Below are 27,141 nucleotides of genomic sequence, written 5' to 3'. Positions count from 1 at the left end.
GAAAGTGGTATTCCGATAGCACATACAAACCAAAAAAACTGATTTTCATTCAAAATTATATTTTTGTAATGATTTGCAAAATACAAGTTGAAGATGTTCTGAACCTCCCCAACAGAGCAAATAAAATAAGTCACTTCAACGATTTCCTTTCTCTTTAAGATCTGATCAATTTTCTGTTGCATTACTGTTTTTTATAGCATCAATGTATTTTTTTCCCCCTTTTTTTTATGCTCCAAAAAACGTGCATTTGAACCTATTAGAGCTAACTATCTCTGCTGATTACATGTCAGGAAGTCAGACAATTGACAACTGAGACAACTGACTGAGACAACTGAGTCCAGAGTGGTGCACATGATGACAAACTATTCTCCCTGTATTTTTCAAACACTCTGATAATAGTCTGGGACCCAGCTCCTTACTGGCCTCTCGAGGCGAACGAAATCACCCGTCCGATCAGATTTGATTGTTTGCGTGTAGGCGTGTGCCGGTATGAGATTTTGACAGTACGATAACCGTGAGCAAAAATACCGCGGTTTTACGGTATCCCGGTATTGCACTTATAGCTCCAAAATGTGTTATTTTGAGAGGTAAGGGTTAAAAAAAAAAAAAAAAAACTTTTTTTCGGGATTTTTTTATTTTTCAGAAAATATTTGCAAATTGGAACATGAATGCTAAAATAAACAAAAAAATATTTTAAATAAAATTAAAATAAATAGAACCTATAGACTACCCACAGCCACAGCTCAGGTTGCTCAAGATTGGAGCAATTAACGATTTGTAATACTTACATGCACAGTTCCAAGAGTAATTTTGGGTCATTGATGATTGTCATCCCAAATGAATATGTGTCTATTACTAATGATTCTGGTGTTATATGAATACTAGGGACCATGTTCTTACAACCAGGTTGGCTTTTATTCGTGGTTTGGACGGTGGTCTCATACGGGTTCTTGTAGTACACGCTATACTTACCTTGACTCCTGATTTCCATGTTCATGTCCAAAGGACCTTTCTTGTTGAAAGGGTTGGTTCTTTGCTTCCGGTTCATTCTCTGGGTTCTGGGGTCTGCATTTGACGCTGACCTTAACGGTATTGACAAGAGGCTTTATGATAAGTCTAGCTGGTCTGCGGTCTGATCTTGAGTCCCGGAAAGAGGGAGCTTCCACGACGTGCGCCGGCCCGTGCATTAATTCTTGGGTTCCCGTTAACCGCGGGGGAATCCAGGATACTTTCTTACCCATATAGACCCTACTCACATGACGTCACAACCACGCCTCCGCGGCATGTTGTCCGTCTACTTGTCGTGTTGACGCATTACCGCTACGTAAATTCCTCCTATTACGGCGTGTTTTTCTGCTCGTTAATGTTAATAATCAAAATGGTGAAGGCGTGTGTGGCGGTTGGTTGCAATAACAGAGAAGATAGACGGAGAGACTTGAAGTTCTACCGTATTCCGAGAGACCCGGAGAGGAGAGCGAGATGGACTGCTGCAATTCGACGAGAAAACTGGGCACCAAACGATCACCACAGGTTATGTAGTTGTCATTTTATATCTGGTAAGATGCATTTAATATATACAGGTATTTAGAGGGTTTTGAGCTGACAACCCCAATTAAGATCATTGCGAGGCTAATCGCCGACAACATACAGTTTCAAATTCAAGATGCTTATTTCTTCCACCATCATTACATTTTGAATAATATTTTGCTGGTACCAAGTGAAAGAAGCTGACCTCGTCTACGGATCATCAGTTAAACAGGTGTGTCCAAACCTTTTGCAAAGGGGGCCAGATTTGGTGTGGTAAAAATGCGGGGTGTGTCACATTTGCTTTATTATAATTTTTTTAAATTCATAATTTCAACAGTCTCGTCTTTGTGGCGTTCTCTTTCGACACTTGGGCTCTTGCGAAAAACTGCTGCTGTGAAATGAAACTAGCTTCAAGTTGCTATAATTTCTCGCCGCGTATCTTCCTTGTAATGTTGTACATGTCAGCGTGTCTTGTTCGGTAATATTATCGCGTAACATCGAACTCTTTGAAAACAGCGACTGTCTCTTTGCAAATGAGGCAGACACAGTTGTTGCATGTTTTATTGAAGAAATAGTCCAATATCCACCTATCCTTGAAGCGTCGGCCATCGCAGTCAACTTTTTTTTTTTTTTTTTTTTGATTGTCGCCATTTTAGAAATCACACAGGGTAATGTTGCTTAGAGTGCTGCTCTTAATGTTTTTCAAAGTTTCGTGAGAATAGGTCGAGTTTCTGTGGAAAAGATAATTGTAGATATCAGGGTAGCAGATGTCAGGCAGAGAGGGCGAAGACAGCGGGTGGAAAAATAATCGATTTAGGCATCAAATATGGATCTGGCGAATGGATAGACTGAAGCTTTTTTCACATAACGCCTTTTATGCAACGCATCCAATGAGTTTACAGCGTCTTAAAGCACCGGGGCTTCCATGAATTGCTCTATACACTGAACGACTAATTGAAACCATTGAGAATAGGGCCAAACAGAGACGGACAATATGGCGGCCGGATAAAGCGACACGTCATTCTGTGACGTTGGTGAGTAGGGTCTATACCTAGCCAGTGCCTTCGGACAGTGGCCTACCCTACCACTCCAGAGATACTCTTGATTGACTGGGAGGACAATATGTTTCAGACCAAAGGGGTGACCCACCAAAATCTCATGGGACCCCCCACCAATTTGGTAAATACAATTTTAAAATTTTATAGTTTTATGAAATGACGTAGAATTTCGAGAATAAATCCCACACCTGGAACGGGTAGTTGGAAACGATCCCATTTCGTGACGTAGATGTTATGTTACTCTCGGCTTTGTGAATGGTTTTCTTTCACTTATACATTTGTGTTCTTGATGGTGTTCTGGCCTTTTGAAAGGACTAGTTCTTGTATATACATTACTTCTGTGAATATTGGGGGTCCCACTAAATCCTACTTCTCCCCTTCTCGACATTCCTCGACGGGTCCTGATCCTGAAGACTGTGAGATGGCATCTCAACTATCCCGTCCTGCCTCTGGGGGACCAGACCCAAGACCTTTGGCTAAAATACTGGTCAAGTACATCAAAGTTTCCCACCACCTGAAGGGAGTGAAACTGGGGGCTCCTCGTCTACCTCAAAGAATCCAAGCCTTGAAAGATTCCCTAATTAAAGGGATAAGGCCGGCCAGGCCAAATGATAACACTGAGGTGCTCACTAAATATAACGCCGTGAACTGGTCTCATACAACAATGCAAAACCTCAATGAACATTACACGGAGGCGCTGAGGTCTCTTGAGATGGACGTTGAGGCGCACAAGAAGCCAAATTGGCATATGTCTTTGGACATTGCCGTGAAGTGGGCAAAGAAAGACATAAAACGCATGAGACCTGGCACACTGAACAAGGCAGTTGACAAATTAAAATCCTTAATGTCAGGACTTGACACACACCAATCTCCCACTACACCGATCTTGGCCGGACCTTCTACCCAGGGCTCTGGAGTACCCAAGGGTGAGTTCACCACATTGAGGTCTATTCCAGTTCCGGATTCACTCCCTTTGAGTGGTCAGATCATTCAACCTACAGGAGAAACGGTGCATCAAACACCCATAAATTAGACCGAAATTTCTGTCAGTTGGATGAATCGGGTTAATTTCCGTTTAATTTACGATTAATTACCAATGTAGGTCTCGATAATACATATTTGGTGGATCTGGATGTTGGTTTTACCGTCAGTTATCAGTTCCTTGTGTCCTACCCTTAAGAGTCCATGATTGGTCCATCCCACTTTGCTGGGACAGACACGTTCGGTGGTGACTATTCGTCAATTGATATCCTACCCTACACTCTCCTAGTTCCTAACGGGACTGGGGGAGTAGGGTGGTCAGCCGAGTACATTGAGACGACACTGGGGCACCTCTGTGGGAGACTACTCACAATTGTCTTAATCTCGGCTGCCCGATATAATTTTATTCCCTTACTGATTGGTCCCCCGTTTGATTAGCACTGATTCAATCTCGACTGCACTGTTTCATTGAACTAAATAACGGTTTTAGTTTGATCCATCGGAACACATTTATCGTTAATTTAAATTGAATTTATTTGATTAATTGACTTACTTAAATCACTTCCGGAAAAACAATTTTTTGGGGGGGGCCCTTACCCCCGTCCTCCGGTGTCCTTCCCCTATTGGGGGAGACACGGGATGAGGGTGGATGGCAAATTACAGTACAATAGCTACTGGGACACCTCTGAGGGAGACTACTCTCAAGTGTCTTACCTCTGCCACCCAGGGACACCGTTAACTGTTTGCAGTTCCTTTTTATACAGAACTTCTGGGTCAGCCCGATCTCCCGCTCTGAGGCTTCGGGATCTTGCCTTCTGCCTGCGCCACCTTACGCCGTCCTGTTCAGGTTTAACTGGAACACTTAGGAGACCCTCCGGGACCGGACATCCCCACTGTGGACCATCATCGCGGACACTCTTCTTCCCTTCACCTTTTGTCCTCTCATCGTTACCTCCGACCAGGGGTCGCGTTAACCGGAAATTTTCCGTCGTTGACCGGTTTTTTAAAACGGTGACGGAAAAAACTGAAGTCCGTCAGTCATTTTGACAGGTTGCAATTCACACCCCAGACCACAGGGTGGCGAGTTAGCATATTAATTAGCTATTGTCTCTCTTAATACATGACGTCGTTGGCTATTCTGTCAGAATATTGTAGCGTAACCGGGGTCTGGCGGCGGCACCGTGATTGACACATCAACGCGAGGTTCTTATTGGTGCACCCGGTGTGCCAGCGCGTGATCCAATTGGTGGACTAGATTGCCGCCTGTGTATAGACAAGTTTTCGAGGTACCGATTTACTTCCTTATGTCTTCCTTCCCCTTCTGTTTCCGCCTGTTTACCATTGAAGTCAATGGCGGTGCAATCGAAGTTGGAAGGTCTTTATACAAGATCCCGGGAATGTTATTTTGATGTAGGCGGGTGGAGAACCAAGCCAAGGCCTCCATGCTTCGTACCATGTCGAATTCCAAACCATGGGTGCTCGTACTCGTCATAAGGAGATGGACAAAACTGACAGCTCCTGCAGTCATGCCCCCGCTGTTATGGAAGGTAATGTGCTCTAAAAATACGAAACCTAAAATCTGGCGCATTAAACGACTTGTTGCCTTTGCTATTGATATTACGATGATGATTGTAATTACGAAGTTCAATTGTTTTTACAACAACTAGCTTCTGCTACTGCTGCTATCCGCCTGTTGCTAATCGTGTTTGAATGCACCGCATAAATCCAAGTGTTACAAGTTTTTATTCGTTTGTTTACAGCTGGGAAACGCTGTTATAAAAGGGAAGACAACTTGACTTGTACATTGATGGACATATATCGAACATATATCGTTTGCGTTCCACAATGATGATGACAGCTCGACTCCCGAGAGAGGACGAGAGAGAGGCAGGAATTGTGACAGACTGTGGTTCGCCGAGATCGCTGTGATCCAACTACGAACTTGTGAACGGCAGCATCTTTAAATATATGCTATTGGAGCTGGAATTACCGAGGACGGGAAAAAAGCACATCTAAATGCCGCCGAGGGCCTCCGTGATGTCGCTATTTGTTCACGAGGCTCCGGAGCTCTGCGGTCTGATATCACATTCTCGTATGCTATTTTTGCAATACTTTTATAAATGTGATTTATTGACCTGTTTTGGAGTGCACCAATCGTTTAAAAAAAAACAAGAAATGGAATCATGTCGAAATGTTTTATTGCGATCAATGCCTGCAATAAAAAAAAAAAGAATGACATACTATCTGTGTTAACATCATATGTACATAACCTTGTAGCATTTCCTTGTAACAAAACAATCCATGTCAGCCCTTCTGCAGTCAGCAAATGTAATATAACTTGTAATTTCACCACATTTTGGTCACTAATGGCCGTAGTATCAATCCATTCCTCACGTTAACACAGGCTGACAGTTGTTAATAATTTTGTCCACGAATGATCAACGAAGTGACACGAACTGCTATCCAATCTCATCTACGTGTCATCTAGGTCATGCTGAATCAATTTTTGAAGATTCCATGGGTTGCTCTGGCTTGATTCCGTAGTTTTATCGTCGTCAATACACTGCTAATACACTGCTACTCAACCGGACCGGAAGTGCGAAGCAGACATTTTCCTAGATGGCGGCGCCCATATTTCGCTCAGGAAACTTGTCTATAGACCCCAATCACATGACGTCACAACTCCGCCCCCTGACTGGAGCAGCCATATTGTCCGTCAGCTCGTCGTGTTTACACATTACCGCGACGTACATGCCTCCTATTACGGCGTGTTTTTCTGCTCGTTAACATTAATAATCAAAATGGCGAAGGTGTGTGTGGCGGTCGGTTGCAATAACAGAGAAGATAGACGGAGAGACTTGAAGTTCTACCGTATTCTGAGAGACCCGAAGAGGAGAGCGAGATGGACTGCTGTAATTTTACAAGAAATCGGGGCACCAAACGATCACCACAGACTATGTAGTAGTCATTTTATATCTGGTAAGGTGCATTTAATATATATTTAGAAGATTTTGGGCTGACAACCACAATTAAGATCATTGTGTGACGTTGGTGATTGGGGTCTATATGGTTGCCTCTTTTTCTTTGGGAGTGGAGTTGTTTTGTTGGTGTTGTTGGCGGTAAGCAGAGTAAAAAGAGGGAGAAAAATACAACTTCAGTGTCTAATTTTTCGCCGCCGAGCAAGCGTTACAAAATTAAAAATGAATGAAAACTAAATACTATTGAATATGTCATCATTATCATTTTAAAAATTTCAGTGACTGGTAAAAATAGATTATGACCGGATTTTTATGACTCTGTCAGTCAAAATGACAGACAACGAAAATGTCTAGCGCAACCTCTGCCTCCGACCTTCATGAGGATCCTTCTTCCCTTCATCTTCTGTCGTCTCACCGTCAACTTCGTGCTTCAAGGAGTGATGCATCTTTCGCCTCCGTCCATCGACCAACGTCGTTCCCAAAGTGTCGCCAAACGGGGATACTTCCACTCCCGTCAATCTTCATCTCACTGAATCACGTGTTGGGAAACAAAAAAACCCAAATATCACACAGTATTTACATGACTCTATTGAATTACCAGTTGTGGTGTCACCAGTACCTGTTTTCCTATCATACTCCGAATCGTCACGTCCCTGAAATTTGAAGTTATTGTTTGGGTACACGTCCATTTGTGCTTACTACATTCTTGTTTCCATAGTTACCGTGCTTTCACTTTATCTAAAAAATTAATGAGTGTGTATATAGACTTCGTTAAGTTGGACTCAAATTAATCTTGGACATCTCCTGCTAGTTTTATTATCTCCTTCATTCTGCCACCACCTGGTGGACTTTCTTCAGCATATCACCTTAATATTTTGTCCAACACAGTTTAATTTATGCAATTCGGTATATTAAATGTCTCTTTTACAACCCATATGTGGTCTTAGCCCTTTTGGTATTGAAATAATTCTGTTTAAGAACGTGGTTGTGAGGAACATGGAATTTTTTTACGTTTATATTTCTCGGGTATACAGGGTAACAAAGTGTTGTGTTGTACGTGCCTCTCAAGATGAGGGACTGCATTTTGGTTTATATTACTCCGGCTCCATTTAGGTACGAATCTGGGACGGTTTCAATTTATCGCGTCTACCTCACTAGACGTATATATTTAAATATTAGTAAAAGTATTCGGAAAAAGACCTAGGAGATTATTGATACACTACGTCACTGTGTTACGTACAATTTTTGTACGATTATTTGTACAGTCCATGAACGCACCAGTTCTCGGTGACGTGAACATTAGCTTTAGTGTGATGACTGCCTTAGGGGTTGTCAATTCTCATAGTGTAGTCATTTGGGACGCGTGTTCACTGGGATTTACGGCGTCTAGGGAGTTTCATCAGGTTATGTACTGTATATATGTCGCTCACGGGAAGCTAACCGTGGCTAATACGGAAATGACGATGGTTATGCTTCCTCTTATGGAGGTTGGCCATTTTTGTCGTCCTAAAACACCAAGTTGTTACAGACTAATCCCCATTTATACACAATCCGGTTTACGTTGCCCAGATTTGTAAACTTTGATTATGAAAATGGGGAAACGGATTTATTTTGAACTATTAGTGGGGTCGGATTTTGAACGGGGTTGTTAATTACGTTCAACTTTCTTGGCCTTGTGTGGAGGTCGGCCATGTTTGTAGTCCTTTACACCTGGATACCAGTGTTGTCACGGATTACTTTAAAAAGTAATTTAATTACTGATGACTGATTACACCTAAAAAAAAATAATCTAGTTACTTTACTGATTACTTTATTTTCAAAGTAATTAAGTTATTTTAAAAGTAGTTTATCAGTTACTTTTTACCATTTTTTTTCCTTTTGCTGCCTCAACATAAAAATGACTGAAAAATGTCATCGCGGGTAATTGAGTTTTTCACATAAGGCTTTAATCTTTGAGTTAGCGGGGGTTTAATTAGTCGACCAGCCATTGACTCGCCCTAGGTTAGCCGTTCCGGAGCCCTAAAACTAACAAATAACTGACAAATTGCACAAAATTTGTTTAAATCAACCCCAACGACTAATTAAACCCCCGCTAACTCCGAGATTAAGTCTAATGTAAAAAATTCTGAACTTCCCCTTTGAAATAAAGACCTAGCTGTTAAAATGTTGTCTCCAAAAGTTGTAAAGCAATAAAACTATAAAAATGAATGAAATGAAATGAACACAAATCCTACAATGTAAAGTTTTCATAATGGGTCAAAATCATTTTTTGAACAGATCATGAGACTAGCACCTCGGAGACTATCCTATGCTTTGCTAAGCCAGCACTGTACCAGAGGAGGCAAGATGGATATTTAGAATTTCTTTAAACCTAAGCTTTCAAACGCTGCCAACAACAACAGTGTCAAGATGTGTATATACAGTGCCTTGCAGAAGTATTTGGCCCCCTTGAACCTTGCAACCTTTCACCACATTTCAGGCTTCAAACATAAAGATATAAAATTTAAATTTTTTGTCAAGAATCAACAACAAGTGGGACACAATCGTGAAGTGGAACAACATTTATTGGATAATTCAAACTTTTTTAACAAAAAACTGAAAAGTGGGGCGTGCAATATTATTCGGCCCCCTTGCGTTAATACTTTGTAGCGCCACCTTTTGCTCCAATTACAGCTGCAAGTCGCTTGGGGTATGTTTTTATCAGTTTTGCACATCGAGAGACTGACATTCTTGCCCATTCTTCTTTGCAAAACAGCTCGAGCTCAGTGAGGTTGGATGGAGTGTGTTTGTGAACAGCAGTCTTCTTTCTCTTTCCACAGATTCTCGATTGGATTCAGGTCTGGACTTTGACTTGGCCATTCTAACACCTGGATATGTTTATTTTTTAACCATTCCATTGTAGATTTGGCTTTATGTTTTGGATCATTGTCCTGTTGGAAGATAAATCTCCGTCCCAGTCTCAGGTCTTGTGCAGATACCAACAAGTTTTCTTCCAGAATGTTCCTGTATTTGTCTGCATCCATCTTCCCGTCAATTTTAACCATCTTCCCTGTCCCTGCTGAAGAAAAGCAGGCCCAAACCATGATGCTGCCACCACCATGTTTGACCGTGGGGATGGTGTGTTCAGGGTGATGAGCTGTGTTGCTTTTACGCCAAACATATCGTTTTGCATTGTGGCCAAAAAGTTCAATTTTGGTTTCATCTGACCAGAGCACCTTCTTCCACATGTTTGGTGTGTCTCCCAGGTGGCTTGTGGCAAACTTTAAACGAGACTTTTTATGGATATCGTTGAGAAATGGCTTTCTTTTTGCCACTCTTCCATAAAGGCCAGATTTGTGCAGTGTACGACTGATTGTTGTCCTATGGACAGACTCTCCCACCTCAGCTGTAGATCTCTGCAGTTCATCCAGAGCGATCAAGGGGCGTCTTGGCTGCATCTCTGATCAGTTTTCTCCTTGTTTGAGAAGAAAGTTTGGAAGGACGGCCGGGTCTTGGTAGATTTGCAGTGGTCTGATGCTCCTTCCATTTCAATATGATGGCTTGCACAGTGCTCCTTGTATCCAAATCCGGCTTTAAACCTCTCCACAAAGTGTCTCGGACCTGCCTGGTGTGTTCCTTGGTTTTCATAATGCTCTCTGCACTTTAAACAGAACCCTGAGACTATCACAGAGCAGGTGCATTTATACGGAGACTTGATTACACACAGGTGGATTCTATTTATCATCATCGGTCATTTAGGACAACATTGGATCATTCAGAGATCCTCACTGAACTTCTGGAGTGAGTTTGCTGCACTGAAAGTAAAGGGGCCGAATAATATTGCACGTCTCACTTTTCAGTTTTTTATTTGTTAGAAAAGTTTAAATTATCCAATAAATGTTGTTCCACTTCACGATTGTGTCCCACTTGTTGTTGATTCTTGACAAAAAAGTTAAATTTCATATCTTTATGTTTGAAGCCTGAAATGTGGCGAAAGGTTGCAAGATTCAAGGGGGCCGAATACTTTTGCAAGGCACTGTACATATATATACAGTATTGGCCAAAAGTTTGGAGACACCTCAAAGGTGGATACTTTGAAGAATGTAGAACACAAAACCTGTTTTCAGTTATTTCACTTTTTTTTGCCATTCCACATGTTCGTTCATAGTTTTGATGTCTTCAGTGAGAATATACAATAGTAGTGAAAATATATAAAACGCTAATATCATTAAGTGCGTCCAAACTTTTGACCTTTGTTTCAGTCTTCAACATGCTTTTCCCATAGTCCCACAAATGTAAAACTTCGCCGATGATTAGTGACAAACTCTAAGTATAATATGTACATAATTACACATATTATAAAGGCTGGTTAAAAACTGTAGAAGTGCTGGCTGTCTCCTTACCTGTCGGCTTTGATTCGAGTTTTTTCGCATTGTGCTGTAATTCCAAGTGCTTCCTTGTTGAATTGGATGTCGAGTTTTTAGCGGTCGACAGTCTTTCTGAGCCTGCGCAGAGTTTGCAACGCACGGAGATATTTTTGTCATCTTTACTGGACGGATATGTGAAGTAATGGCTGTATCTCCAGTGAGCAAATCCAGCCGTTTGTTTTATCTCTCCGGCTCCTTTACTGTTAGCATCCTGATAGGTAGCCACTAGTCAGGCTATGTTGTTGACCGCCGTGGCAGACGGCGCGCACACAGGCAGGATGGTAATACACGTGACGCGTTTTGTTTGTTTTGGAACACCTAAAATTAAATTTTTAGCCCCTTTTCCGCTAAATCTTATCTAATATGGGAACATGGGTTTATCCCTTGCGTCCATAGTCACTAATATTGTTCCTAGTAACACTGGGTAACAATTTTTAGTGCACACTGGGTAATTGATCAACCCTGGCTGGGCCTTCCTTGGGTGAGGGTGTCTTGTGTTAAGCGCCGAAACGTCCGGTGATCTCAAGGCTCACAACTGAACATGTGCGCCTAAATTTTGATTTGAATATATATCAACAGGATGATTATTTATTTTAAAAACTAATACTTAAAATTAACTGCAGGTTATATTAAACATTCTGTGATGATTAGGTTAAATATGTGACTATATGATACTAATGGGTTTTTAATGAGTCTCTAATGACCTCCGTTATTCTTCTAATTTGTCATGACAGACTTCTCCTACCCTGATGATACCTAGGTGGTTTATCTTCCCATTTTTGCCCTGAATGGGTTAGATTGTTTTTTGGGTCCATATATGCAAATATATCTTGACCCGGCAACACTGACAGTTAGATCCACAAGGTCTAAATTTAGAAAATTATAAATTTATAAAGTTTTACTGGTTATTTATACTCCGTTGCGCATTGACGACTTGGACTTCTGACTCATACTTCCTTTCTATATATTGACTTATGCTCACGGCGGCTCGGGTTCCTGCAGAGAGGGACACGTCTTTTATGGACATTTACAGTGCCTTGCAAAAGTATTCGGCCCCCTTGAATCTTGCAACCTTTCGCCACATTTCAGGCTTCAAACATAATGATATGAAATTTAATTTTTTTGTCAAGAATCAACAACAAGTGAGACACAATCGTGAAGTGGGACAACATTTATTGGATAATTTAAACTTTTTTAACAAATCAAAAATTGAAAAGTGGGGCGTGCAATATTATTCGGCCCCTTTACTTTCAGTGCAGCAAACTCACTCCAGAAGTTCAGTGAGAATCTCTGAATGATCCAATGTTGTCCTAAATGACCGATGATGATAAATAGAATCCACCTGTGTGTAATCAAGTCTCCGTATAAATGCACGTGCCCTGTGATAGTCTCAGGGTTCTGTTTAAAGTGCAGAGAGCATTATGAAAACCAAGGAACACACCAGGCAGGTCCGAGATACTGTTGTGGAGAAGTTTAAAGCCGGATTTGGATACAAAAAGATTTCCCAAGCTTTAAACATCTCAAGGAGCACTGTGCAAGCCATCCTATTGAAATGGAAGGAGCGTCAGACCACTGCAAATCTACCAAGACCCGGCCGTCCTTCCAAACTTTCTTCTCAAACAAGGAGAAAACTGATCAGAGATGCAGCCAAGACGCCCCTTGATCGCTCTGGATGAACTGCAGAGATCTACAGCTGAGGTGGGAGAGTCTGTCCATAGGACAACAATCAGTCGTACACTGCACAAATCTGGCCTTTATGGAAGAGTGGCAAGAAGAAAGCCATTTCTCAAAGATATCCATAAAAAGTCTCGTTTAAAGTTTGCCACAAGCCACCTGGGAGACACACCAAACATGTGGAAGAAGGTGCTCTGGTCAGATGAAACCAAAATTGAACTTTTTGGCCACAATGCAAAACGATATGTTTGGCGTAAAAGCAACACAGCTCAACACCCTGAACACACCATCCCCACTGTCAAACATGGTGGTGGCAGCATCATGGTTTGGGCCTGCTTTTCTTCAGCAGGGACAGGGAAGATGGTTAAAATTGACGGGAAGATGGATGCAGCCAAATACAGGAACATTCTGGAAGAAAACCTGTTGGTATCTGCACAAGACCTGAGACTGGGACGGAGATTTATCTTCCAACAGGACAATGATCCAAAACATAAAGCCAAATCTACAATGGAATGGTTAAAAAAATAAACGTATCCAGGTGTTAGAATGGCCAAGTCAAAGTCCAGACCTGAATCCAATCAAGAATCTGTGGAAAGAGCTGAAGACTGCTGTTCACAAACACTCTCCATCCAACCTCACTGAGCTCGAGCTGTTTTGCAAGGAAGAATGGGCAAGAATGTCAGTCTCTCGATGTGCAAAACTGATAGAAACATACCCCAAGCGACTTGCAGCTGTAATTGGAGCAAAAGGTGGCGCTACAAAGTATTAACGCAAAGGGGCCGAATAATACTGCACACCCCACTTTTCAGTTTTTTATTTGTTAAAAAAGTTATCCAATAAATGTTGTTCCACTTCACGATTGTGTCCCACTTGTTGTTGATTCTTGACAAAAAATTAAAATTTTATATCTTTATGTTTGAAGCCTGAAATGTGGCGAAAGGTTGCAAGGTTCAAGGGGGCCAAATACTTTTGTAAGGCACTGTATGTGTCACCTCGACATAGACGGATGTGATACTTACATGCACAGTTCCAAGAGTAATTTTGGGTCATTGATGATTGTCATCCCAATTGAATACGTGCCTTATTACTAATGATTCAGGTGTTATATGAATACTAGGGACCATGTTCTCACAACCAGGTTGGCTTTTATTCATGGTTTGGACGGTGGTCTCCTACGGGTTCTTGTAGTACCCTCTATACTTACCTTGACTCCTGATTTCCATGTTCATGTCCAAAGGAGCTTTCTTGTAGAAAGGGTTGGTTCTTTGTTTCCGGTCCATTCTCTGGGTTCTGGGGTCCGCATTTGACGCTGACCTTAATGGTATTGACAAGAGGCTTTATGATAAGTCTAGCTGGTCTGCGGTCTGATCTTGAGTCCCGGAAAGAGGGAGCTTCTACGACGTGCGCCGGCCCGCGCATTAATTCCTGGGTTCCCGCTAACCGTGGAGGCGCAAGTTGAAGCAGGGGAATCCAGGATACTTTCTTACCCCTAACCCGTCGCTGATTGGTCCACTACGCTGTCTCTTTGCTGTGCCTTTCTCCGCTCTTGGAATTTGCGCCGCCTGACTCGCTGGAACAGTGGTGAGTCTGGTGTACCAGTCAAGTGCACATGCGCACATCGACGCGGCTCTTCAGACTTCGATAATTGCACCAGCTGGGGAGAGCTCCTTGCTGTCCGTGGAATAAGTAAATAATAAATATCGGTGGAGCCTTTTTGCCTCAATCAAGAGAATTCTGCACTGGTATTGCTCCAAAATAAATCGTTTAAAACACTTCCTTATACGTCTGCCTGTGATGGCTGTACCAGTGAAGTAAGGAAGCATGTCGGCTTAGCAACTGTAACTAAGGGGGACGGCGCTTTTACGATAGGTCAATTGAGTCCAACACAAGTGCTACAAATTGGAAATGAGCCATTTAATCAGGTGCAAATACATTCCGTGCTTTTTAAAATGTTCATCCAACATGATATTGATTTTTTTGAGTTGATAATTTGTCTAATGTGTCTTGCAGGTTTCAGAAAATATCTTGGTCCTGGGTCAGAGTCTCGTGATGTGAAAGAGGAAGTTGAGCACTTGCAAATAAAAAAGGAAGAGTCAGATGACCCTCAACAGCAAAAGAGAGAAGTGCAAGTTTCAATCAAAAAGGAGGAGGTAGAGTTACCATACGTTACAGAGGACGACGATATCGCCAGGCTGACTGGTGAGCCTTTGAAGAGTGAAGAGGGTCATAGTGAGACCAGCAGAGGAGCAGCGCCTCCAAGCGGTAGCAGCAGCTCAACAGAAGGCTTGCAAGAGGACAGTTTTACCGCTCCACTATCAGATAGCGAAGACAACATGTCACACTCGCCTTACAGTGATGATGGTCATAAGAAAGCTGACCGTGACAACAAACGCAAATGCTCTCAGTGTGGGAAAACCTTTATTAATAAGTATACTTGTCGTAGGCATATGAGGAGCCACACTGGAGTAAAACCTTTTTCCTGCTCAGTTTGTGGTCAAAGATTCTTTCTAAGGCATTACTTAAAAGCACACGCAAGAACCCACACTGGAGAAAAACCTTTTTCCTGCTCAGTTTGTTGCAAAAGATTCAGTTGTAAGAACAACTTAACAACACATGAAAGAACCCACGCTGGTGAAAGAACCTACACTGGTGAAAAAGCTTTTTCCTGCTCAGTTTGTGGCAAAAGATTCACTTCAGAGAGATACCTAACAAAACACAAAAGAACCCACACTGGAGAAAAACCTTTTCCCTGCTCAGTTTGTGGCCAAAGATTCTCCCAGAATCAACATCTAAAACAACACACAAGAACCCACACAGGAGAAAAACCTTTTTCCTGCTCAATTTGTGGCCAAAGATTCTCTCAAAAGGGAAATCTAAAACAACACACAAGAAACCACACTGGAGAAAAACCTTTTACCTGCTTGGTTTGTGGCCAAAGATTCTCTCATAAGGGAAGCCTGACAGAACACACAAGAACTCACACTGGTGAAAAACCTTTTTCCTGCTCAGTTTGTGACCAAAGATTCAGTTGCAAGAGTGCTCTAAAAATACACACAAGAACCCACACTGGAGAAAAACCTTTTCCTTGCGCAGTTTGTGGCAAAAAATACAGTTGCAAGAGCCACTTAACAACACACACGAGAACCCACACTGGAGAAAAACCTTTTTCCTGCTCAATTTGTGGCCAAATATTCTCTTCAAAGGGATACCTCACAAAACACACAAGAACTCACACAGGAGAAAAACCCTTTTCCTGCTCAGTTTGTGGCCAAAACTTTGCTCAGAAAAAACACCTTACCCAACACACAAGAACCCACACCGGTGAAAAACCTTTTTCCTGCACAATTTGTGGCCAAAATTTCAGTCATAAGAGCTACTTAAAAATACACACAAGAACCCACACCGGAGAAAAACCTTTTTCCTGCACAATTTGTGGCAAAAATTTCAGTTGCAAGAACCGCTTGAAACCACACATGAGAACCCACACTGGAGAAAAACCTTTTTCCTGCTCAGTTTGTGGCCAAAGATTCTCTGCAAAGGGAAACCTAACTAGACACACAAAAACCCACACTGGAGAAGAACCTTATCCTGCTCAATTTGTGGTCAAAGAATCTCTCTAAGGGAAACCTTAATACAACACATAAGAACCCACAGGGGTGAAAAAAAACCTTTGTGCTCAGTTTGTGGTCAATGATTCAATCAGTATGAATATTTAATATGTATATTTCAATTAGAATTACAAATTAGAATTATTTCTTTTGTTTTCGTAAAATTGTGCATATATACACACACATATATATATATGTATATATACATATATAAAATTGCATTCTGTAACTTCTTCGGGGTCTGCTTGTATCCTCATTAAAGGTTTGCCATTTTGTATTATTGTCTGGGGGGTAGTCACCCAAACCACCGTAATGCTGCTATTACATTCACAAATCTGTATTTCAATGAAAAAATCTTTTTATTAAACTAAAGGGAATATATACTGTATGTATATATATATATGTGTGTGTGTATATATATATAATATATATATATATATATATATATATATATATAGAGATGCACGATAATGCATTTTTCAGCCGATACCGATAACCGATAATTTCCTCCTCGTTCCAACCGATAACCGATAATGTCAAGCCGATAATTTTATTAAAAGATTGATGTAAAATTTTAAAGTATACACAAGAGAAAATATTACTGTGCAAAAATATTATTGCTTTTTTTCCAACATCAAATGTGAACAAGTAGTAAATTCCAACATCTAAATAAAGACAGATTGTCTGACATTGTGTAATGGTAAACTTTTGGCAACAATTACTTACAGAGTAAATACATAAGTTGCACAAAAATGGCTTTAAAAGTAAGCCATTCCTAACGTATAACATTACTACACAGCAAAAACACAACTCCTTAAAACTAGTTAAATTCCCTTGTTTTCAGTGTAAATCTATTGGAAATAAGTGAAATTAACTGCCAGCACTTCCAAGTATATTTCACTCAGATTTCTTGAAGAAAAATAGCCAGCTGAAAATAAGCTTAAACAGCCTTATTTTAAGCAATAAATTATTATACATAATCCTAAAAAAAAAAAAAAAAATGCCAGAAATGTTCTTTATTCAAGAATATGTATGGTTCAAAACATTATTTGTAAAGCAATTTTTTCTTGATTTAGGTGAAAAATGACATTTTTTAGATGTTTGGACTGAATAAGAACAAATGGCGATATTTAGTTCAAGTGGAATAATCTGGCGCATTCATCTGTTAACTAGTCTTCAACACTCAAACAAGCTGGGGAAAATTATTTGACTAGATTTAAGACGAATGATCTGATTAAGACGCCATAAATTTAAAGCGTACTGAATGCATTACTGACTAGATGACTTCTTTGTGTGGTTTGGTGGATGTTAAAATTATCAACTAACCACTCTGCCATCATGATAAACATGGTTTCTTGACATCCCTTGTGTAAATGTCCGGGGTAAAACTGATGTGATCGGCATGTCTTTCACAAAGAATCGTGGTCGTATAAACTGCATTATTTTTTCATCCAGAAGTTTGGCTATCGGGTCATTTCGGGAATTTCCTCCCGCCTGTGCCCTTCAGTCCGCCCGGCTGTCAAATTAGCACCCGCGCCAGGCCTCTGTCTTGAACCAAAGTGGCGGTGGCAGCTAAGTTCGTACCGGATAGCCGCCCGCCCCGGCCGGCTCGCTGCGACGTATTCGGTGCATGGCTCTGCTCTGGCCGCCGAGTGCGAGGCGGCGGCGGCCTGCGTGACCGGAACGGCGGGCTCCGTCGGAAGACAGCTACTTGTCGACTATCGGTCTCGTGAGGTGTTTAGTCATATAGGCCTTGGGGTGGACCCTGAAAAAGTGCCTAGAAAATGAGTTTCGTTCCACTGTCTGGGCACTACTTGTTTAATGCATTTTTTGATAGATAATACCCTCCTGAACTTTGGGTTAAAAGTTCACCCAACGTTTCCCTGCACCAATTTTGTCAAAAGCCAGGAATATATATATATAGGGAAATAACAAAAAACGAAAATCTGGTGCTGCCATTTCTGGTTGTAAAATGTCTTACATTAAACTAGAAACTGCAATTTCGGGAGAAATTACACACCTTGGTCTTTCCTCTGTGGAGATACAAATCTTAGCCCCACTCAGGTCTATCAATAGAATGGACCATAATGCCAGTCATTGGCACTAAACAAAGTTAAAGCCATTAGAAAAGATTGGGAGAATTGGACGTCCATGTCCGTCAATGGCAGCACCCTCCATAATTGTTAATGGAATCGGGGAAGTTTGGGGGACACGTCCTATTGATATCTAGTCATTTTCTGTTGATTTGGGAAAAAAAAAAAATTCCCATTGAAAATGAATGGGAAAAATTTTGGACGTCCATGGACGTCAATGGTATCAACTTACATAAGCGTCAATGGAATCCAAGTACATTGGCATCAATAAAATGAACAAACATGAAGAAATGCCATTGGAAATGAATGGGAAGTTTGGACGTCCATGAACGTCAATGGCATCACCCTCCATAAGCGGCAATGCAATCGGGGACATTTGGGGGACACGCCCTAATGATATCTAGTCATTTTCTGTTGATTTGGGAAAAAAAAAAAAAAAATCCCATTGAAAATCAATGGGAAAAATTTTGGACGTCCATGGACGTCAATGGTATCAACTTACATAAGCGTCAATGGAATCCAAGTACATTGGCATCAATAGAATGAACAAACATGAAGAAATGCCATTGGAAATTAATGGGAAGTTTGGACGTCCGTGGACGTCAATGGCATCACCCTCCATAAGCAGCAATGCAATCGGGCACATTTGGGGGAAACGTCCTATTGATATCTAGTCATTTTCTGTTGATTTGGGGAAAAAAAAAAAATTCCCATTGAAAATGAATGGGAAAAATTTTGGACGTCCATGGACGTCAATGGTATCAACTTACATAAGCGTCAATGGAATCCAAGTACTTTGGCATCAATAGAATGAACAAACATGAAGAAATGCCATTGGAAATGAATGGGAAGTTTGGACGTCCCTGGACGTCAATGGCATCACCCTCCATAAGCAGCAATGCAATTGGGGACATTTGGGGGACACGTCCTATTGATATCTAGTCATTTTCTGTTGATTTGGGGAAAAAAAAAAAATTCCCATTGAAAATGAATGGGTAAAATTTTGCACGTCCATGGACGTCAATGGCAGCACCCCCCATAAGCGTCAATGGAGTTGGGGACGTTTGGGGTATGCGTCCTATTGATATCTGGTCATTTTCTGTTGATTTGGAGAAATGTAGTTTTTTCCCCATTGAAAATGAATGGGAAAAATTTTGGACGTCCATGTAAGTCAATGGCGGCACCCTTCAAAAGCGTCAATGGAATTGGGGAAGTTTGGGGGACACGTCCTATTGATATCTGGTCATTTTCTGTTGATTTGGGGTAATTTTGTTTTTTCCCCATTGAAAATGAATGGGAAAAATTTTGGACGTCCATGGCAGTCAATGGCATCGACATCCATATAATCAATTGAATCCAAGTACATTGGCATCAGTAGATTCGACATGCATGGCCGTCAATGGCATCAATGCAATGTAAATTCCATTGGAAATCCCATTGGAAGTGAATGGGACTTTTCCCATTCGAAATGAATGGGATAATTTTTGGCAAATTTCCGAGGAAGCGTAATTTTTTTCCAAATTCTGTATACAACTTTTATGCCCCTCACCGTCCCGGAATTTTTGATGCCCAAATTATGTGATTTGGTCAAAAATTGTAGGACTAGATACATTTTGAAACTTTTTTTTTTTTCACGGAAAATTGCCGTTTACGGACGAACGGAAAAATTTTCGGGGCCATTTGTAAAGTTTCCTGTGTCACGCGAAAATTCCGGTCGTGCCGATACTTGAACGGTGCCGATCGGTCTAACGGTTCGGGCTGTGAAGCGCGCGTTTTTTTTCCATTCAAAATGAATAGGAAAGTTTTTGGCAAATTTCCGGGGAACCGTAAATTTTTTCCAAATTCTGTATACAACTTTTATGCCCCTCACCGTCCCGGAATTTTTGATGCCCAAATTATGTGATTTGGTCAAAAATTGTAGGACTAGATACATTTTGAAACTTTTTTTATTTTTCGGAAAATTGCCGTTTACGGGCGAACGGAAAATTTTTCGTGGCGGTTTGAAAAATTCCCATCGTCACGCGAAAAATCCGGTCGTGCCGATACTTCAACGGTGCCGATCGGTGCTACGGTTTGGGCTGTGCGTTGGCTCAAAAAAACGCGGAGAATTATTGAATAATAATAATAAAAAACTAGAAACTGCAATTTCGGGAGAAATTACACCTTGGTCTTTCCTCTGTGGAGATACAAATCTTAGCCCCACTCAGGTCTATCAATAGAATGGACCATAATGCCAGTCAATGGCACTAAACAAAGTAAAAGCCATTAGAAAAGATTGGGAGAATTGGACGTCCATGTCCGTTAATGGCAGCACCCTCCATAAGCGTCAATGTAATTGGGGAAGTTTGGGGGACACGTCCTATTGATATGTAGTCATTTTCTTTTGATTTTGGGAAAAAAAAAAAAAATCCCATTGAAAATGAATGGGAAAAAATTTGGACGTCCATAGACGTCAATGGCAGCACCCCCCATAAGCGTCAATGGAAGCAGGGAAGTTTGGGGGACATGTCCTATTGATATCTGGTCATTTTCTGTTGATTTGGTGAAATTTTGTTTTTTCCCCATTGAAAATGAATGGGAAAATTTTTGGACGTCCATGGCCGTCAATGGCATCGACATCCATATAGTCAATAGGATCCAAGTACATTGGCATCAGTAGATTCGACATGCATGGCCGTCAATGGCATCAATGCAATGTAAATTCCATTGAAAGTGAATGGGAACTTTTCCCATTAGAAATGAATGGGAGAGTTTTTGGCAAATTTCTGGGGAACCGTAAGTTTTTTCCAAATTCTGTATACAACTTTTATGCCCCTCACCGTCCCGGAATTTTTGATACCCAAATTATGTGATTTGGTCAAAAATTGTAGGACTAGATACATTTTTAAACTTTTTTTTTTTTTCGGAAAATTGCCGTTTACGGGCGAACGGAAAATTTTTCGTGGCGTTTTGAAAAATTCCCATCGTCACGCGAAAATTCCGGTCATGCCGATACTTGAACGGTGCCGATCGGGGCTACGGTTTAGGCTGTGCGTTGGCTCAAAAAAACGCGGAGAATAAGATGAATAAATAATAATAATAACTAGAAACTGCAATTTCGGGAGAAATTACACACCTTGGTCTTTCCTCTGTGGAGATACAGATCTTAGCCCCACTCAGGTCTATCAATAGAATGGATGATAATGCCAGTCATTGGCACAAAACAAAAAGCCATTAGAAATGAACTGGAGAATTGGACGTCCATGGACGTCAATGGCGGCACCCTTCATAATTGTTAATGCAATCGGAGACATTTGGGGGACACGTCCTATTGATATCTAGTCATTTTCTGTTGATTTGTGGAAAAAAAAAAAATTCCCATTGAAAATGAATGGGAAAAATTTTGGACGTCCATGGACGTCAATGGTATCAACTTACATAAGCGTCAATGGAATCCAAGTACATTGGCATCAATAGAATGAACAAACATGAAGAAATGCCATTGGAAATTAATGGGAAGTTTGGACGTCCATGGACGTCAATGGCATCACCCTCCATAAGCGGCAATGCAATCGGGGACATTTGGGGGACATGTCCTATTGATATCTAGTCATTTTCTGTTGATTTGGGGAAAAAAAAAAATTCCCATTGAAAATGAATGGGAAAAATTTTGGACGTCCATGGACGTCAATGGTATCAACTTACATAAGCGTCAATGGAATCCAAGTACATTGGCATCAAAAGAATGAACAAACATGAAGAAATGCCATTGGAAATTAATGGGAAGTTTGGACGTCCGTGGACGTCAATGGCATCACCCTCCATAAGCAGCAATGCAATCGGGCACATTTGGGGGAAATGTCCTATTGATATCTAGTCATTTTCTGTTGATTTGGGGAAAAAAAAAAAATTCCCATTGAAAATGAATGGGAAAAATTTTGGACGTCCATGGACGTCAATGGTATCAACTTACATAAGCGTCAATGGAATCCAAGTACATTGGCATCAATAGAATGAACAAACATGAAGAAATGCCATTGGAAATTAATGGGAAGTTTGGACGTCCATGGACGTCAATGGCATCACCCTCCATAAGCGGCAATGCAATCGGGGACATTTGGGGGACATGTCCTATTGATATCTAGTCATTTTCTGTTGATTTGGGGAAAAAAAAAAAATTCCCATTGAAAATGAATGGGAAAAATTTTGGACGTCCATGGACGTCAATGGCAGCACCCCCCATAAGCGTCAATGGAGTTGGGGACGTTTGGGGTATACGTCCTATTGATATCTGGTCATTTTCTGTTGATTTGGAGAAATGTAGTTTTTTCCCCATTGAAAATGAATGGGAAAAATTTTGGACGTCCATGTAAGTCAATGGCGGCACCCTTCATAAGCGTCAATGGAATTGGGGAAGTTTGGGGGACACGTCCTATTGATATCTGGTCATTTTCTGTTGATTTGGGGTAATTTTGTTTTTTCCCCATTGAAAATGAATGGGAAAAATTTTGGACGTCCATGGCAGTCAATGGCATCGACATCCATATAATCAATTGAATCCAAGTACATTGGCATCAGTAGATTCGACATGCATGGCCGTCAATGGCATCAATGCAATGTAAATTCCATTGGAAATCCCATTGGAAGTGAATGGGACTTTTCCCATTCGAAATGAATGGGATAGTTTTTGGCAAATTTCCGAGGAAGCGTAATTTTTTTCCAAATTCTGTATACAACTTTTATGCCCCTCACCGTCCCGGAATTTTTGATGCCCAAATTATGTGATTTGGTCAAAAATTGTAGGACTAGATACATTTTGAAACTTTTTTTTTTTTCACGGAAAATTGCCGTTTACGGACGAACGGAAAAATTTTCGGGGCCATTTGTAAAGTTTCCTGTGTCACGCGAAAATTCCGGTCGTGCCGATACTTGAACGGTGCCGATCGGTCTAACGGTTCGGGCTGTGAAGCGCGCGTTTTTTTTCCATTCAAAATGAATAGGAAAGTTTTTGGCAAATTTCCGGGGAACCGTAAATTTTTGCTAAATTCTGTATACAACTTTTATGCCCCTCACCGTCCCGGAATTTTTGATGCCCAAATTATGTGATTTGGTCAAAAATTGTAGGACTAGATACATTTTGAAACTTTTTTTATTTTTCGGAAAATTGCCGTTTACGGGCGAACGGAAAATTTTTCGGGGCCGTTTGAAAAATTCCCATCGTCACGCGAAAAATCCGGTCGTGCCGATACTTCAACGGTGCCGATCGGTGCTACGGTTTGGGCTGTGCGTTGGCTCAAAAAAACGCGGAGAATTATTGAATAATAATAATAAAGTTGTACAATAACATTACCTTGTTCTTTCCCTTGGAAAGACCAAGGTAATAATAATAAGTACAATAAAGTTGTAGAATATCATTACCTTGTTCTTTCCTTTGGAAAGACCAAGGTAATAAAGTTGCAGAATAACAATACCTTGTTCTTTCTTTCAGAAAGACCAAGGTAATTAGGCAACACAAAATCTTTCTCAAACGTCATACATACATGTACTTATTATCAGAAACAAGTATTGGTGGTTTAGTATACTCATATGTGAATTTAGATCATTAAATGTAGCAAATCTGTGCAAAAACATCACTTCAACAAGAGGTTGATCACATGAAGCACATATGTTACATTTATCTAAAAGCTTATGTTTTATATATGAAAACAATTCACAACCTACTATGAAATAAAAGGTGCACAAGAAGCAGCACACATTGGCCAAAAATGGCCAAAAATGGCTGAAAATACTACCATGCCCCTCGAAACTGGAACAAGACAAAATGGACTGGATGAAAATAGATGCATTAAGAGCCCAGATAATTGTAACAAAGAGTATTTATTAAAGTGTCAGATTAAGTCACAGCATGTCACTTACACCCCCACCCCTGCCTCTCACACACACACACACACACACACACACACACACACACACAAAATTTAAAAAAAAATTATATATATATATATATATATCAAATGTGCATTCACAATAAAACCATGGCACTTCATTGGAACATCCATTTTTTTGGGCAGTCAAATTGAACAAAGGTCTATGTTTTGGGAAAAGGGAAAACATACTTTTTTTTTTTTAAGTGTTAAAATGGAGAGTACCATCTTGATAATGAATCAAAACATAGGACAGATTTTACATGGTGGGTGATTACTCATCAATATCACTATCATCAGTGTCATTATCCCATGTGCCTCTCTTGGTTTCCTTTGAAATATTTTCACAGTTCTGGCAGTGGCATAAATCTGTACAAGACATTTTTGCAGACAAGCATGAACATCTTTCAGTCTCACACTTGCTTATCTTGCAACCACAGTGGACTACCTGTAGCACACTATGTGGGGCAGGTCATCCATGTCACTGTTAATTCACCATCCTCAATGTCCCATCCATTGCCAATTGGTGAAGAGGCACACATCATACCAATCAGAGAATGTCGCATTACTGCTGCTTGGTAGTTTGCCCTTTTGCTGTGTTGGAAGAAAGCATCACTTGTTGGAGGAATGGACAGTTTTGGCAAAGCTGACGATGCCATACAGAATGCTTTGTATCTTGCATCGTTGACATTTTTGGCAGCTGACTGGCCATACAGATGGCACACATATGCTCAATGCCTCAAATGTAGACTGGTAAAGGTTAAAACTACTACCCAGATCTGTAAACGCAGTCAGGTATTCTTCTTGTTGACAAGCAAGAGAAAATGTCTTTGTTTTGCCCAACCTCACAGGTTGTGACTGGTCGAGTCACAACCTGTGAATGTATGGATGCCAATGAGGACTGAACAAACACTTGGGCCAAGAGCTGGTTTTCCAACCAGATGTTGTGCTAGCCATTTGTTCAGTGTCACTTTCTTAGCTTACCTCAGTAGATTTGGTTGCTAATGTAGCCGATGACTGAGGTATCCTGTCCAAAAATTTGTCTGTTGTTGATAATGTCTCAAAAAATAAACAAACATTTCAGACATGGTGCGCTGGAAAGGGGTGTGAAAAACCAACTGGGGGAAATCACGCTTCAATTTTCTTTTCAGCAAAACCTACCTGAAACAAAGTTAAAGGGAAAGATGAGCACAAGACACACATATTCACATCACACACCCCCACATTCACTCTTGCACTTATATTTCTCATTCACACAAATACACCAAAGAATAAAATTAAACATTCTCTCAAAGCCTTTTTTAGAGACTAAATATAAAAGAAATTTTTAAAAATTGTACGAAGATTTATAAATTACCTGTAGTCTGAAGCATCAAGATCCTCATGGTTCTTCATGGTGTTCACGAACAACCTTCTTAGCTTGTCCATTCTGAGCACTTCTTTGTCAACGATAAGCCTTTGACGGACCACTTGTTCACAAAAGAGTTTGTAGCTCTCAGCATAGGGTTGTCTGAAACACACATACTTAGGATGTGCAAAGAGTAACGCTTTCAATGCTTTGGCTAAAGGCAAGCAGAATACAAGTGACATGTTGTTGACCAATTGTTCAATCTTTGAAATGTGTAATTTTAGCAAAGTGTCAATGGAATAGTGCAATGTAATAACTCACATTTCTTCGTCCCTCGTTGCAGTTTGTGTTGCTGTTGACTTGGTTAAGAACCTGGTGTAATCTCGGTAACAGGATTTATGGTATGGGACCTCCATTGCAACAGTCTTTGTCTTTGATATGTAGAAGGATTGAAGAGTCTTTCTTCATCTCTGCTGCCTGCAGCAACCGGCCTTTACACAAAAAAGAATTATAATAAGTATTATTGTCACATCACCGCTTTTCACAGTATATGCACATCACAGATTTAAAAGTAAAGGGTTTGTTGAGGTTGGTGGGGGTGGGGGGGGGGTGGGGGTTGCTGTGATCTATGTGAGGGGCACAGCTAACCCGAGTTTGGTAACCACTGCTGGATTCACTCGATAAATCATTCAGCAGCTCGCGTTTTTACTAAACTATAGCCTTAAAATTAACAACAAATTATTTTCAGTCCATTAATAAATATCGGTCATATTGTTCAAAAAAAAAAAAAAAAGGGCGCGTGTGTGTGATGCACATACCTGCCGACAATGTGTCTGCTTTGGCGAGATGATCCCTCTGCCGTTTGCCTTCTGATCCCAAACGAGCATACTTTGAAACTTTTTTTTTTTGCAAATGATGCAGATGGCTCGAAGGACAGGGTCAGCAGAAGCGATGGGCAAACCTGAACGGGAACGAAGTTTTTTGCTGGGAGTTTCAGACGCTTCTGCAACTTCGATAGTACTCGGAGGGTGGTCAGAATGGCTTGCCTTCAACAATTTCTGTATATCAGTAGCACGCCGGTAGCATGTAGTGTTGAATCCAGCGTCACCAGGAATATTTTCAAAATCCATATCCACGCAATGTTGGTATATTTCTGCAAGATACTTGTTAGCGTCGTGAAGACAAAGCCACTTTTTAAGCTGGTTCTGTTCGTGTTCCACCGTTTATAAGTGAAGTCCAAGACGTCCTCATTCCTCACGGAAAAAAGATGCATGTAGCATCGTTTAATTCCCACGTTCTGCACTCTCTTTTTAACTTTTTTTCTCCATTCGCTCTTCACTCTCCGATGTTGTAGTCGCCATTGTTGATATCTGGTTGTTATGGTGAGGAGAAAGCGGCTACCTGATTGGCTCATGTGACCAAAATCACACCACTCCCGACCTAATGGCACTACGCGCACACCAGAGATCAATGCGCCTCAACGCAAAATACTCCCGGGGTTTCAACATCGTGAACAAAAAATTGACACGTTTTCAGAGGGTGAACTCCACGGATTCTTACTTAGA

At 40.9% G+C, this 27,141-nt stretch overlaps 1 protein-coding gene across 4 annotated transcripts in view; it reads left to right on the top strand.

Moving 5' to 3' along the window:
• The window catches only part of LOC130928931 (gastrula zinc finger protein XlCGF57.1-like), a 34,787-nt gene extending 18,222 nt beyond the window's left edge, over positions 1 to 16,565 (top strand). Inside the window, exons 3-5 of one of the 4 annotated variants that reach the window (XR_009066755.1) lie at positions 2,999 to 3,511; positions 4,331 to 5,113; positions 5,327 to 8,252. Coding sequence is in view for 3 of the 4 variants with exons in the window: in XM_057855754.1 (XP_057711737.1) it covers positions 2,999 to 3,511; positions 14,635 to 16,244 (2,123 nt within the window). In the remaining variant the exon portion in view is untranslated. Of the gene's footprint in view, positions 1 to 2,998; positions 3,512 to 4,330; positions 8,253 to 14,634 lie in introns of those variants that run through there. The other 3 variants (XM_057855754.1, XM_057855756.1, XM_057855755.1) reach the window with 3 other exon arrangements.
• Positions 16,566 to 27,141: the final 10,576 nt, after the last annotated feature.

The sequence above is a fragment of the Corythoichthys intestinalis genome, chromosome 13 (assembly GCF_030265065.1).
Source record: "Corythoichthys intestinalis isolate RoL2023-P3 chromosome 13, ASM3026506v1, whole genome shotgun sequence".
Taxonomy (NCBI): Eukaryota; Metazoa; Chordata; class Actinopteri; order Syngnathiformes; family Syngnathidae; genus Corythoichthys; species Corythoichthys intestinalis.
This window is presented reverse-complemented; position numbering and strand designations above follow the sequence as displayed.